Here is a 17,137-nt window from a genome sequence, read left to right on the forward strand (position 1 = left end):
TAAATTTTCTCTTCAATTATTAAGATCGAGATATGAGGAACCAAGACCATGCATTTTGTGAAATATTTTTAATTCATGTAAACGCTTCATCAACTTAATTATGAAGAGCTGTATTACCAGAGACATGTAACACCGAATATCCTCAGATACATGTAAATCTTCGGTATGATATACGCAAGATCAGAACTTTCGGAATGAGCTATATGCAAGTTTGGAACTTTTTGAATTCAATCATGAGGCAGATGAATATGCATGAGATATAACCTGAAATAATACCATGTTTTAAATCACTTTACCAACATAGATTTATTACACGTACAAGTCTTTGATATTGTCACCATACTTTTTTTACTGGAATCATTATACTGCAGACAAGAGTTTTTGAGATATATGTAGACCCACGATATCCATGTGTTTGTTATGGATTTTAGATGCAGTCAACATCAACTGCCTTCTGTTTACTTAACCATATTGACAGGGATATGTCTGACATTACATCACTGACCCTAATTATTTGTCAGTTATTATTATCGTACCATTTCTGTGAGTCTGTATTCCATATATACATGTAAATTTCAAAAAATCAAAGCAAGATTGTGTATGTTTGTTTTTACGTACCATAACGCTTTTTTATTCAACAATGTCACAATAATAAAATGGCAAACATCTCCTGCAAAAAGCATAGATAAACTTTTTTTAAATAATGTGAAAGAACCTGAGTTTAAAGCAGTGCATAAGCAGCCTGACTCTATGCATTTATGAAATCAAAAATACTTTTAATAAAACTTGCAGGAACAAATTGAATAGTAAACAATTTCTAAATTCAAAAATAGAAACAAAAAATCCTCATTGTTGAAAATAAAATAAAAAATAAGAAACCGTTAGAATTAGGTCAAATATGGTAGGTCAGAACTCTATCTTTAATGTACAATCTATTATGTACATTTATGTAGGCGACAGCACCTGCTCTCTTACACATACAAACTTCAGTTATCTGTGAAACAGTCTGAGATATTTTGATATCTAGGTCTGGAGACTCTGTGGAACAGTCTGAGACAATTTGATATCTAGGTCAGGAGACTGAAACAGTCTGAGACAATTTGATATCTAGGTCAGGAGACTCTGTGGAACAGTCTGAGACAATTTGATATCTAGGTCAGGAGACTGTGAAACAGTCTGAGACAATTTGATATCTAGGTCAGGAGACTCTGTGAAACAGTCTGAGACAATTTGATATCTTAGGTCAGGAAACTCTGTGGAACAGTCTGAGACAATTTGATATCTAGGTCATGAGACTCTGGAACAGTCTGAGACAATTTGATATCTTAGGTCAGGAGACTCTGTGGAACAGTCTGAGACATTTTTGTTTGTTTGATATTTGACATTAAACAAAAGCTTACTGAGGTGTTTTACTTTTGGCTGCAGCTCCAAGAAATAGAGGAAAGATCAATATGATCATGTGACCATATTTTTTCAAGTCATGTGATCTGTGTTCCAAAATGGCGGAAATGAATGAACACATGTTAGTGTTGTTTCTGTCTTTCATCATTCTTGTTATCTTGCTTATTTTGTTTGTTGCTGTGGCTATCCTTGTGACAATTGTAAGATGTTTGAACAGATGGAATGAGCTATTTCTTGCATGGAACAATGTTATATTCAACAGCACTGGTAAGTTATTTCATAATATGTATAAAGCTGATAGTTTTGGGTTAGAAAGACTGCAAAATACTGAGATTCTGCATAGATGTTTTTACACCTTCATAAATGTAGGTGAGTTTTACCTTCCATGGTCATAAGAACCAGGTAAGCTGTACTTTGATGATTGTCGTCCGTATGTCAACAATTTCTTCAAATATATATTTCTTTATAACTGTTGATTGGATTTTAACTAAAATTGACTGGATTAAGCATTCCTAGGAAGTCAGGGTACAGTGGAACCCACTTATTATGATATCGGTTATTATGATATATTGGTTATTATGATATATTGGTTATTATGATATTTTTCCCATGTAGCGATTTTTTCCTTCTTAAACTAAGCAAAAACTATCTTTTATTATAAGGTGGGACCCCGCTTATTATGATATTTTTTTCTGCCGTGAATGGATTTTATCAGGTAAAAACTCAGGTAAGTTGTCCGTGTGAAACACCTGGACAATTACGCAATAAGTCCGGCTAACTCAAGTAACTGTACATCGCCTGAGGTAATCATCTGTCCACTCGAGGTAAAAATTTTCACACCTCGCTTCACCCCAGTCAGCAGAAAACAATAGATCGACCATCGCTTCCCGGTCATACATTAGTCTTAACAAAACATTTGGTGCAGTTAATTGCTGTAGGACTGTATATTAAATTAAAATAATTAGGCCATATTCCGATAAGAATACGAGTATGCCTTTCACAAATATTCACGGTTACCTTGACACGTCATGTGAGAAAATCATGCCGATTTCAATGAAAATATTACTTCAGAAAGAAGACCTGTGTTTTTAATCCATTAAGCATTAGTTTCTTAATTGCATTAGAAGTTGATTTCCCCGTGTTCCCGTTGAAAAAGTGTCAAATTCGGGACATACCGCCCCGACAACATGGTGCCGGAAATCGATCAAACATTTACGTTATTGTCATAAACAACTTACGACGGCTGCTTTATTTACAATTTACACTATTTTTGTAAATACGATATTTGATTATTATTAAAAAGGGAATATTTTGTGTTTTTAATTGTTATTGTTTCTTTGCAAGTTCATTTCACCGCACGACTTGCGAAGCATGTGATTGTCACGTGACCGTAATATTGACATAGCGCGGCAAAATATGTTTACGCTGATGGGACAAAATGTTACACAACTTCTCGTTGCAAAATAGGTAAATCATGACTATATATACCACTTCTTTCATCCTATTGACTGTAACATTACGATATCGTTAGCTACAAGTGTAGGATATAGTATAAAGATAGTTCTTAGGAATATGCTCGTACTCGTAGTAGATAATATTTGAAAGTGAAAGTCGAATTTACATACTGATCATTACGACTGCAAAACGACAACTTCTCGAATTTTCCCAACACGCTGATATAAATAACAATTAACAAATTATTTCAATTATTAATTTATCTTTTTGTATTTATATTTCCCCATGTTTCCACATTAATCTATGTCTGATTGATATAGGGCATCTCACTTCCGGTTTCGACAACATAAAAACGATCGAAAACAGCTTGATCGGTTATTATGATATATCGGTTATTATGATATTTTTCTCTGGCAAATAGGATATCATAATTAGCGGGTTCCACTGTATTAAAAAACATACAAATTGACGGGCAGCTGACTCCCAGGGGGCTGAGAGTTAATTTTGCCTTATTGCTTGAAGCGAATTCTTCTCTTGAACTCAAAGTTAGATATCAATTATATTTGGGGAAAGCATTTTTAGGTGGTGGGTGTACATATCAAGAATTGTGAGTATAGGCTCAGCCTAGTTAGTAGCAAACAGATTAGACAACAACAATCTTAGATGTTAACTGTTGTTCTCTCATCAAATTTCGTTTCACAACAATGCCACTACATCCCGTATCCCTAAGAACTGACACTTCCACTTCTCCAATATGTCCAATAGTTATGGGTAACCCGTTGTAAGACATTGATTACATTTAACTTAATTCACTCTATAGAGTTCCCAAAGGCAGCATTGGTGACGGTTGATTGATGATCACACTGAAGGACCTGGGTACAACGCTCAAATAATTAAGTCACTATGAGAAAGTACCGAACAGCCAGCGGACGTCTCCCTAGATTTTATTGTTTCCTTTCCTCCAAATCCTAAGTATGAGAAAAAACACAACCATATTACAATATGGTTGTAATTTATTTACAAAAAGAATAATAGTTTGCTAGTATTTTGAGTCTTAAAATTAAATAAAAGGTTCATCATAATGCGAAAAGCTAGTACACCATTGCTTGAAATGACTCTAAAACTGATTTTTATGTAGAATCATTAATTGCTTGCTTTTGATGAAATTATCTTGGGCACCGATCTTGCACGTGGTGCTTATGTTCGTAACTTATGAGGTTATGTTATTTTGATAACAAAACTAATTTTGAGTGCCCCTGGTGTTTTGTTTTAAAATGGATGTGTTTATTTTACCTGTGCATTCGATATCCAGATCTAAAGTTAAGTCATCAGGTCTTACATGTATAGGAAAGATCCTTTTTCCTTACTCAAAAAAGGTAAAGGTTATTAGCTCACCGGGTCCGAAGGACCAAGGTGAGCTTATGCCATACTGTAGCGTCCGTCGTCCGTACGTCAACAATTTCTTTAACCAACTTCTACTTCTTAACCACTGATTGGAATTCAACTAAATTTGACTGGAAGCATCCTTAGGTGGTGGGGATTCAAAATTCTACAACTATTTTGTCTGACCCCTCAAGGGAGCAATTTGGCTATATTGCTACAAACAACTTCTTTTGTAGAACTACGCACTGGATATCAACCATATTTGATCAAAAGCATTCATGGGAGGCAGGGGTTCAAATTTGTACAAATGGTGTGGCTGACCCCCCCAGGGGGCCGAGGGGCGGGACCAAAAAGGGTTATTTGGCTATACTGCTTTAAGCGACTTCTTCCCTGGAACTAAGGGATGGATATCAATCATATTTGACTGGAAGCATTCCTAGGTAGTGGGGATTCAAAAATGTACAAATGTTGGGGCTGATCCACCAGAGGGCTGAGGGGCGGGGCAAAAAGGGGACAATTTGGCTATATTGATTTAAGCGACTTCTCCTCTGTAACTAAGAGATGGTAATCAAACATATTTGACTGGAAGCATCCCTAGGTAGTGGAGATTCAAATTTGTACAATAATGGTATGGCTGACCCCCCAGGGGGCTGAGGGGCGGGGCCAAAAAGTGTTATTTGGCTATACTGCTTTAAGCGACTTCTTCTCTGGAACTAAGTGAGTGATATCAACCATATTTGACTGGAAGCATCCCTAGGTGGTGGGGATTCAAAAATGTACAAATGGTGTTACTGATCCCACAGGGGGGTTGATGGGCAGGGGCCAAAACGAGAATATTGCTTTAAGTGACGTCTTCTCTGGAACTAAGAGATGGATATCAACCATATTTGAATGAAAGCACCCTTAGTTAATGGAGATTCAAAATTGTACAAATGGTGGGGCTGATCCCCCGGGGTGGGGCCAAAAAAAGTTTATTACTTTGAAATGGTTGAGATCCCCACCGTATAACCATATATACAACTGCTGAGTATAAAGAGAAGAATGCACATTTGCTTCCAGGATGGCCCTAGGGTCTGGCCCCACCCTATGAGACATAGTCCTACGGTCATAACTTTGAAACGGTTGAGATCCCAACCCAGAACTATATATACAAATGCTGGGCATAATGAGACGAATGTAGTCATGATATTAGAATAGACCTTGGGGTCTGACCAAACCCTAGGGACCTAGTTTCATAGTCACAGCTTGGAAACAGTTGAGATCCCCACCCTAAAACCATATATACAATTGCTGAGTATAAAGAGATGACTGCACATATATATTTGCTTCCAGGATGGCCTTGGGGTCTGCCCCACCCTTGGAGACTTAACCCCTGGGTCCTAACTTCGAAATAGTTAAGATTCCCACCCCAAAACTATATATACAATTGTTGGGCATAAAGAGACAAATGCAGTCATGATATTAGAATTGACTCCAGGGTCTGCCCCACCCTTGCAGACTTAACCCTTGGGTCATAACTTTGAAACGGTTCAGATCCCCATCCCAAAACTATAAATACAAATGCTGGGCATGACAAATTTAATACAGATATGCTACAAGGATTGGCCTTGGGGTCTGGCATATTCCCTTGCCCTTGGATCTCATTTGGAGAATATTTTGCCATGATTGCTTAGATATCTAGGTGAGCGATACAGGCCCTCTGGGCCTCTTGTTGCTACTATAGAACACAACATATTTGATTCATTTGTCAAACCTTATAAACTTGTGAAACAGTCTGAGACATGACATTTGATACCTATAGGTCAGAAGTTTGTCTTCGTAGGAGACTGGACCTCTTGATTATACTAACCTGTGTAACAGTCTGAGACCTGACATCTGATACCTAGTACAATTTAGGTCAGAAGTCTGTAGGAGACTGGACCTCTCTTGATTATACTAACCTGTGTGACAGTCTGAGACCTGACATCTGATACCTAGTACAATGTAGGTCAGAAGTCTGTAGGAGACTGGACCTCTCTTGATTATACTAACCTGTGTGACAGTCTGAGACCTGACATCTGATACCTAGTACAATGTAGGTCAGAAGTCTGTAGGAGACTGGACCTCTCTTGATTATACTAACCTGTGTGACAGTCTGAGACCTGACATCTGATACCTAGTACAATGTAGGTCAGAAGTCTGTAGGAGACTGGACCTCTCTTGATTATACTAACCTGTGTGACAGTCTGAGACCTAACATTTGATACCTAGTACAATGTAGGTCAGAAGTCTGTAGGAGACTGGACCTCTCTTGATTATACTAACCTGTGTGACAGTCTGAGACATGACATTTGATACCTATAGGTCAGAAGTTTGTCTTCGTAGGAGACTGGACCTCTTGATTATACTTATACTAACCTGTGTAACAGTCTGAGACCTGACATCTGATACCTAGTACAATTTAGGTCAGAAGTCTGTAGGAGACTGGACCTCTCTTGATTATTCTAACCTGTGTGACGGTCTGAGACCTGACATATGATACCTAGTGCAATTTACGTCAGAAGTCTGTAGGAGACTGGACCTCTCTTGATTATTCTAACCTGTGTGACAGTCTGAGACCTGACATTTGATACCTAGTACAATGTAGGTCAGAAGTCTGTAGGAGACTGGACCTCTCTTGATTATACTAACCTGTGTGACAGTCTGAGACATGACATTTGATACCTATAGGTCAGAACAAAACTTGACAAGCCTGTGTAATTGTTCTTTATAATCAAAGTTTCTGCAAAATGTTACACGCTAATTAAGCCCAAATTAATATTGAACTGACCTTACGTTATATTAACATGTCCTTAAATCATGCGCTAAAATGTTTGAAGCACACATTTCATTGATTTTAACAGTGGGTAACTTAGTAATATAGCTTCTGGTATAACTCCTGTGTCATAATTTTCTTAAGGTTAAGAAGTTGTATAATTGTCTATTTATATCATCAGGAAGAAGAACAGACCAGGAAAGGTTTAACTAAGAGAATATGCAAACAAATGTGTAAGTATAATAAATGTATAACATATAGATCAGAAGTTATCAATCAAATTGGGTATCAGATGAGGATTCATAATTTTATAAATGAGAGCTAAAATTTGAACACCCTTCCTACAATATGACCAAAAACAATGTCATAGCAGAATCCTTATTGTGTACAAGCAATCTTGGCCCGGGGCCTAAAGTCTGTCCAAAGAAGCTATTGTGATCTATTATTTGCCCCCCATTTGCAAATTGTCTTTTTAAACAACTCAAAAAAAAGAATAGCTTGATGTGTCAGAATGTCACACAAATGCTAGAGGACCTCTCATTGTTACATATTACTTGGCCACATGAATGTTTTAATTGATGACTTGATTACAGATTGAATATTAAGCGTTATGTATGATCCAGATCAGGTAGTCTGTCAACACCATGACATTTCCAGCTGGATTTGCATATTACTTTAATGAATTTGAATTCAGTCAAAGTGTTGCCTATTGTGAAGATAAATGCATGGATGTTTTAGACCTATATAACTCAGGCACACTAGTGTTTTCTACCTACAGTGATCTTGAGTTCTGTAAAATCTTCTGTGAACTGAATGCCTTTTCTGTAGTGTTTTATGCAATTGCAGAAATATACTTTTGTGAATTTCATAGAACACCAGGTAAATATTTGTCCTAAAACAACACCAAATGTTTTTAAGGTACAAATCTCAAATAATCACAAACGCTTTATGAGATCAAGGATCCAGTGCTTGCAATACATTTTGAACATGGTTAAGTTTTTGTCAGTCCTATCTTTGCAAATCTCTGAATTACCTGGAGGCACATGTTGATGATATTTGACCAGTAGCATGCTAAGATAGAGTGCTGTAACATGTTTTAAAACAAATGACTTTGAACTAATTTCAAGGTCACAGGGGTCAAAAATGTAAACATTTGAACAACTTCTTCTGAAAAACCAAGAGGCTATATGGGTAATGATATTTGACCAGTAGCATGCAGGAATAAAGCACAATAAATTTACATCAAATAATTGACCTTGATCCTATTTCAAGGTCACTGGCCTGGGGTCAAATCTGTTAAAACCTTTAAAAAAACTTCTTCTGAAAAACCACTAGACCCAGAGTGATGATATTTGGTCAGTAGATGCATGCTTGGATGGAGTGCTAATATTACTTCCTAAATGAATTACCTTGACCTATTTTTAATCTCACAAGTGTCAAACATGTTAGAAACCTTTTAACAATTCATAAGATCATACTGTATATCGGCCCTTTTTGTTTGTTTGTTTGTTTGATTTTGTTTAACGTCCTATTAACAGCTAAGGTCATTTAAGGACGGCCTCCCCTGTGTGCAAGATGCATGCGTGTAGTGTATGCGTGTGTATTTTGGGAGGCTGCGATATGTTCGTGTTTGTCTTCTTGTAATAGCGCGGAACTGTACAATATATTGTAAACCCTTTATTTTTTGGTTGTATTATAGTTCACCTGCCAGAAGGTGCTAACAAATTAAAATTAAAAAAATATATATTTAAAAACATTAAAATATGTGCATTCATATGCCTTAGCTTCATGCAAGCTATTTGGAGCACTGATATTCAGTCTGTTATTTTGTTAAATTGTCCAAGTTTAAAATTCTTCATACCATTAGCCTAAGCTAGAGTCTTTAGGCTTATTGATACAAGCTTTAGTACAAAACATCAAAATTTTGATCTAACATTAGTGTTGATTATATCGCTACGAATTGTCAACGTGTTCCAAATTGATGTGTAATATATACATGTATAGTACATTAATCTACTAATTAAACCATATTGCACACCTCTTTGTGTTACATATATGTTATACTCTGGTGCTAGACACAACCAATTTTGTCAGAATATACTAGATAAAGTTCGGTCAATGACCGGCCAGTGTTCAGTCCAAAAAAAATGGATACTTAACCATAATTCTTTAACTGTAGTATGTAAACAAAAGATACCAAATTTGACTTAATATTTATTTTCAGCTTCCAGGTCTTCAGCGAGAATTCGTGCTAAGAAGATAACAGACGGTGGAAAGGAGATGACTGATGGTGGAAAGAATATTACAGATGATGTAATGGAAATGAGTGATGATAATGAAGAACTAGAGATGACAAGTGCTGATTTATTTGCAGGGAAAAGAAGAAAAACAGATTCAGCAGAAAAAGTTACCTCGACAGGTAAATTATAATTTACTTGCTGTGCAAAGTTGGTCAGAATCAAACGGAAAGTCAAGTGACTAAAGGTCAAGGTCATTGGGTCAAATTTGTATATTTTTACTGGTAAATATTGACAGGCGTATAATGGCCTTTGGCCTCTTGTTAGGTATCACGATGTATCATATTTGCCAGATGATGTATCGTGCATAGGTTGGCGATACAATTCACTGATGAATCTTTACACCACTATACATTATGTAATTGTATAAAATAGACTGGAAAGATTATAATTCACAACAATATTATCAGTATCACATGTCTTTCCGAAATATGTTTCTTTGGATGTTTTTACAGGTCACCAGACTTTTTGACATTTGACTTTAAACAGTCCAGTGTCGAAACAATCATATTTTGACATCTGCTACATGTATAAATATCTTACATTTTACTAAATTTAACTTCAGGCTTCATTTGCCATTTATGCGACCTCACATACCGGCGAGAGAGAACACTTCAGATCCACAATGACAAATGCCATCCAGGTACATATACTCAAGTAATTGATGAATTTCATAACAAACTCTTCCATGTCTTTGAAATATTTAATGAACCGGCTATTATTAGGCCAAGCCAAATTGATAACTTGTTTGTTGGGAAATGGAAATCTAAAACGTGAGCGAGCGCAGATCTACTGTAAACGTGGAATATTACGCGTGGGGGAAATTTACGCTTATTACGCGGAGCTGGATCGTCCGCGTAAATTTCCCCTGCGCGTATGGTTTCATCGATAATGTACGGAACGACAACTCTGATAGATATTGGTACGTGTGTGTGATGTCCTTCTGTAATATTGCTTTGTTAACGTATTACTACCTAACGTAAATTGTCTTGTAATGGTATAAAATAAAAACAATAACAACTGAAATAAACTACTCGATTAATATTTGTTTTAATGAACAACAAATTTGAATATATATATAAATGCACAGAGAAAGTCGTGAATAAACCCGGGTGCATCTAGGTCCGGTATACACCGTGTCTACGGGACACAAACAGCAAGCAGTCGTGTGCAACGATCCCTACACAGGTAAATGTCCCTGTCATCATGGAAGCGACACTAATTGCGCTCGATTAGTTACAATAACTTAGGAATAGTGTATGGTTTTATCATTGTTATTTGGAAAACGTGTTTGTTTTGACTAAATAGCACTCACCTGTTTGATCCGAGGTGATTACGAGATCAGCTGGTATAAGACACACATACACATGAATACAGTTTACCTTTATTTTCACCTATCCAATGACCAATCGGTAGGCATACGTAACATGTACTCAGTAGCTAGTATTTTTAACTGTCCACATGTTGTAAAGTAATGGAGATAACTCTGCAGTGTAAACGTCGATCTACCGCGACCGCGTAAATTACCCCTGCGCGTATAGTTTTGAACTTCAAATCGCGTAATTTTCACCTAGCGTAAATAATCACATTTACAGTATTAACTGGTAATTATGTTGTTGTGACATTATGAAGCAAAGTTGTTCAGAATCAAACAAGAAGTCAAATTATCAAAGGTCAAGGTCACCAAATCAGAGGTCAAGGTCAAATTTTGTATCTCTGAACTGGTAAATATTTTGTAATGACATTATGAAGCGAACTTGTGGTGTCGCCCAATTCAGTCCTCCACCCTGCAGGAGCTTGCCCAGGCATTGTTTGAGGAGTGGAGCAACATTCCCCCTCACATCATCCGACGTTATATTAGCTCAATTCGGTGTTGTTGCAATGCAGTCATCCAGGCTGATGGAGGCCATGCAGTACTACTCAACATGAAAACTAAAAGATCATGACCCCCATCATCGTTGGATTCCCAGTATTGATTTTGCTTCGGTATACTCACTCACCGGAGCGAAATCAACCGCGGGTATACAATGACGGACCCCCACCTGATGTCAACGTCCCGAAGTATTGCTGAACCATAACACATTACTTTAACATTTAATATTCCAATAGCATCGTCCCAATCAATCATTTCATGTTAAATTCAACATATAAAAACATGATATAGAGGCCCCTGTTACATTCTTTTTTTTTGCTGAGTATGTAATGATTCAACTGATTGGTTGTTTTGTTTTCATGTGGATTCAGAAGATTTCAATAATTGTAGTATTGTTTAATATCGGCTCTGTAAACATTTTCTTAAAAAGAAATTAAATGTTTTTGTTTTGTTTTGTAGATTATAAATGGCAGAAGACATTGAGGGTCATCCTGGATGATTGTAGAAGAAAAATTTCTTCCAAATCACAAGATAATGGAAAGGAGATGACAGATGGCAGAAAGACAGATGATGGAAAGGAGATGACAGAGGGTGGAAAGGAGATGACAGATGGCAGAAAGACAGATGATGGAAAGGAGATGACAGAGGGTGGAAAGGAGATGACAGATGGCAGAAAGACAGATGATGGAAAGGAGATGACAGATGGTGGAGAAAAGTGATGGTGGAAAAGAGATGACAGATGGTGAAGAGAAGATGACAGATGGTGGGAAGGAGATGACTGATGGTGGAAAAGAGATGACAGATGGTGGAAAGGAGATGACAGATGGTGGAAAGTAGATGGCAGATGGTGAGAAGGAGATGACTGATTGTGGAAAGGAGATGACTGATGGTGGAAAGGAGATGACAGATGGTGGGAAGGAGATGACTGTTGGTGAGAAGGAGATGACAGATGGTGGAAAGGAGATAACAGATGGTGGAAAGGAGATGACTGATGGTGGAAAGGAGATGACAGATGGTGGAAAGGAGATGACTGATGGTGGAAAGGAGATGACAAATGGCGGAAAAGAGATGAGAGATGGTGAGAAGGAGATGACTGATTATGGAAAGGAGATGACTGATGGTGGAAAGGAGATGACTGATGGTGGAAAGAATATTACAGATGATGTAATGGAAATGAGTGATGATAATGAAGAAATAGAGATGACAAGTGTTGATATATTTGCAGGGAAAAGAAGAAAAAAAGATTCAGCAGAAAAAGTTACCTCGACAGGTAAATTATAATTTACTTGCTGTGCAAAGTTGGTCAGAATCAAACGGAAAGTCAAGTGACTAAAGGTCAAGGTCATTGGGTCAGATTTTGTATATTTTTTTCTGGTAAATATTGACAGGCGTATAATGGCCTTTGGCCTCTTGTTAGGTATCACGATGTATCATAATTGCCAGATGATGTATCGTGCATAGGTTGGCGATACAATTCACTGATGCATCAGTGAATCTTTACACCACTATACATTATGTAATTGTATAAAATAGACTGGAAAGATTATAATTCACAACAATATTATCAGTATCACATGTCTTTCCGAAATATGTTTCTTTGGATGTTTTTACAGGTCACCAGACTTTTTGACATTTGGCTTTAAACAGTCCAGTGTCGAAACAATCATATTTTGACATCTGCTACATGTATAAATATCTTACATTTTACTAAATTTAACTTCAGGCTTCATTGCCATTTATGCGACCTCACATACCGGCGAGAGAGAACACTTAAGATCCACAATGACAAATGCCATCCAGGTACATATACTCGAGTAATTGATGAATTGCATAACAAACTCTTCCATGTCTTTGAAATATTTAATGAACCGGCTATTGTTAGACCACGCCAAATTGATAACTTGTTTGTTGGGAAATGGAAATCTAAAACGTGAGCGAGCGCAGATCTACTGTAAACGTGGAATATTACGAAGCAAAGTTGGTTAGAATCGAACAAGAAGTCACATGATCAAAGGTCAAGGCAACTGGGTGAAAGGTCAAATTGTGTATCCCATAACTGGTAATTATTTTGTTAGGACATCATGAAACAAAGTTGGTTGGAATCAAACCAAAAAGTCAACTGCCCAAAGGTCAAGGTCACAGAGGTCAAATTTTGTTACATCTTTACTGTAAAATATTGACGGCTGTATTATGGACTTTGGCCTCTTGTTACAAATATGGACATCCATTTTGCAGGTTTTTCCACACTCCAGCTGCCCTTATGTGCAATATGTATTTCATTTTTTTCTCGACCTCCCCCAAATCGAGAGCGGTAATCTCGACGAACAAGTAATCAATTTGGCGTGAACTAAAACAAAATTTTCTCTCGTGTCTATATTCTTTGTTTACATTTGACCTGTCATAGACCTATTGCACATTCTCCGCAAGATTTTTTGATGGGTTCACCAGATATTCAGATGATTTATAATTGGAAGATACGTCTTGTGTGTCTTTTAAACATATTCTAAGTTGAGGAATATTAACACAGCGACAGCAGTTTGTATATGTAGGTCAATATACCATAGTCTTGGTACTATTGGCTATATAGTCTATTTCGGAAAAGTGTATCTGTAATTGTAGCCCGCCTCCCCCTTTCGTGAAATGCCGGGGCATCTATTAGAGAAAATAGAATATGTATATTTATCAAAGCGTAATCAATAGCTTTATGGAATGGGACTTTAAAAAACTTCAAAATACTTCTATGTGTGGGTATACTAATTTGAAAATGCCCCAAAACTTAAAAAAAAACTTCTATGGGTGGGTATCCCAATTTGCAAGTGCCATTTATGTTTAAATGGAACAGTCCTTATATTACCTACCTGTACATGTATAAAAAATATTTAAATTTGAATTTTTAGTGGTCAACCATGGCCAGGATGAAGACTATTCATGCGACGAATGTTCAGATGACAGTACCGATACCTGTGATCCTAACTTCGAGTGTACTGCAAGTGAAATTGAATATGTCACAAGCGATGATGACTTTGCTTCAACAGATCACAAAATAGCACGAAGAAACGATATAGAAAAGGATTTTATAGACCACGTTTCAGATAGTGAGATGTCGGATGTCATTGTTAATGAGTGCTATTTTAGTGAACTTGACCCTGAATTAAACACGGAAATAGGTACATCAGAAAGAAAAACCAATGAGAATACTGAGGACACTGAGGACGAGGGTGGAACACAAATATTTGGATTATTGCCAAAAGGACAAAAAAAAGAAGGATGTAAAAACACTTATGATAAACAGAATTATTGCACATTCTGCAAAAAAATGATAAAAAGCAAAATTTCACGTCATCTTTTAAATGTTCATAAACTGGAACCAAGAGTGAGCAAAATATGCCTACTAACTAAAAGATCAGACGAGCGTAGAATCGAGTTAGAAATGCTGGCCAATGAAGGCAACTTCAAACACAATATAAAGGTTCTACAAGACCAGGAAGGAATGCTAGTAGTGGGGAGAAGGGAAACAACAGGACGGAACATTCAGCCTGGAGACTATTTACCTTGTGAATACTGCAGAAAGTTCATAATGAAGCATACTCTCTGGTGGCATCACCGAACATGCACAGTTCGAAAGTTTAACGAAGTGAAGGAACCAGACGTAGAAAATGACGACGACGTAGAAAATGACCAGAATTTGAACACAAACAACGCTGTACGACGTGGACGCCATCTCTTACATAGTGCATTAATGGAGGAGTCTGATCCATTCGTGAAAAAAATGTTGGACAGGATGCACAATGATGAGGTCAAGGATGTTGTTGCACATGATAAGCTTATTAGGAAATATGCAGCGCTGCGTGTGGAAGACCTGGGCAGTGAAAGCGACCAGAAAATAAACGATATCCACAGGGTATCACAGTGTTGCCGGACATTAGGAAGATTGATTTTGCAATGCAGAGAAATAAACCTTACTTCGATGATCAATATTGACAGCCTCATTTCACCAGAACATTTTGATCTTGTCGTCGCCTCCACCAAATTGATGTCTATAGACAAAGAAAATCCTGCTGTCTCTTTGGGCAGGTATCTTGGAAATATACTGGGCCATATCATTCAAGTAAAAATTGGGGATGCTTTGAGATGTGGAGAGTCTGACGAAGGTAGATGCCATAAGGCTTCGGGCTTTCAAAAGCTGTTTGAAGCCGAGTGGAACTATAGAGTTAACTCTGTGTGTGTAAAACGAATGAACACATTACATGGACAGAAGGTGCAAACAATTCCACTGACAGAAGATCTGAAAACGCTCACAGCATTCATCATCTGCAACATGAACCAAGCATCCACAGCACTGCGGGAACACCCGATGGCTTGTGATTGGACAAAACTTGCAAAATTGACTATGTGCAGGCTGATTCTATTCAACAAACGAATGCGAGCTGAAGTGAAGGACTTGAAGGTTGACGACTAAGAGACTAGGCCGAACTGGCAAGATGATCAGTCTGGGGAATTTGAAATGGCACTATCATCTGCAGATAAACTGTTAGCCAGCAGGTATGTTGATTCCCAGGTTGAAGTTTTTGAGCAAGCTTTTGTAAAGGCCTACCATTCAGTTAAAAACAGTGCTACAATGCTGATTTCGAGCTCATTAATATCACGTTGGGGTCTAATATTGCTGCTATGAATTCAAATTGTGAAATTACCGGTAATTTAAAAAAACAATCTCCATTTTTGTCGCATTTTGTACTTAGATCACAGGTTAAAGTTTTGTCAGCAAGTTTTTTAGTGTGAAGGTCTCTCAGGTCAAGGTCATTGTTCAGTCAGTGTCAAATGCCTGCATCTAACAAAGCATGCCGTAGTGGGGGCATCATGTCTCCGACGTAATGCTAGTTATATTACACTTACAAGGCATCACCTTGGAGGAAGGGGATCTAAAGTACATTTGTACCTCGGGAGTTTTGGTACCTCAGTACATGGGGATTTTTCCCAATGTCCACTAATTTGTCCTGCATCCCGGGAGACTGGCTAGGTGGGGCCCAACAATTGATTCAGGTGGGTGATCGTTTAGGCTGATTGAACCTTTTTTTTTTTTTAGAATGGACATGGTCATCTCTGCTGGAAAGTCGCGCAAGAATGTGGATGCCTATGTTCTCCTGCCTCCGGATACGAAAAATGCAATAGACCTCCTAAATGGACTCCGGAAAGATGTTGGTGTGCGATCCACAAAAAAGTACATTTTTGCCAGATTGAGTTCTGATTCTCCACTGACGGGCAATACAGATCTGAGGGAAACAGTGGATAGCTGTCCAGGGATCCAGTTTCCTGAGCGGATCAGTTCGACAGCTCTTCGGAAGTACATTGCTACTGTGTCGCAGGTTTGTTTACACTTTCAAACTTTGATATTTAAACAGACTGGACCGACTGAAAACTTTATGAGAGACCATCAGAACCTGAAGATTGGATGTTTTACTCATATGTAAGGAACATGTCTATTTATCTACTATATGACCTTAAGGAAACTTAGTAGTATGTATATGGATACATCGTGGGAAGATAGCCATGGTGTGACGGGTACCATATACAATTATTGACTTTAGTTGAGGTTTACATGCGACTATGTACAGACCTGGCCAAGAATTTGTTTACCAAGGCCAAAATTAAAAGTCAATAACTAACGAAAAATTGAGCAAAACTTGAAAACTTTAGCTTTTGCATTTGAATACATTTAGAGCCGGAAAAGTTTCACAGCACTGTTTGTGTTTCCTCTGATATTTAACGAATCTTTATGTTTTAAGATCTCTTGCAACTATTCTTCGTTAATGGACGCAAACCTCTCTTGGGAGCAAATCGTCTGCCATTTCCGTGAAAGTGAAACAAGTGAATTCCGAATGGCATTTGTTTGTAGCACTCTGATTGGCTGCAAAACGATAAAACGCATTTTCTGAT

The 17,137-nt window shown here is 37.6% G+C and overlaps 1 protein-coding gene across 1 annotated transcript; it reads left to right on the forward strand.

Annotated features, from left to right (window-relative positions):
- The first annotated feature begins 12,040 nt into the window (after positions 1–12,040).
- Positions 12,041–15,662, forward strand: LOC110448181. Its single transcript, XM_021494296.1, has 2 exons — positions 12,041–12,473; positions 14,101–15,662. Exons 1-2 carry the CDS (start codon positions 12,041–12,043, stop codon positions 15,660–15,662), a joined length of 1,995 nt encoding a protein of 664 aa, XP_021349971.1.
- The last annotated feature ends 1,475 nt before the right edge of the window (positions 15,663–17,137 follow it).

The sequence above is a fragment of the Mizuhopecten yessoensis genome, unplaced genomic scaffold (assembly GCF_002113885.1).
Source record: "Mizuhopecten yessoensis strain PY_sf001 unplaced genomic scaffold, ASM211388v2 scaffold3859, whole genome shotgun sequence".
Classification (NCBI taxonomy): Eukaryota; Metazoa; Mollusca; class Bivalvia; order Pectinida; family Pectinidae; genus Mizuhopecten; species Mizuhopecten yessoensis.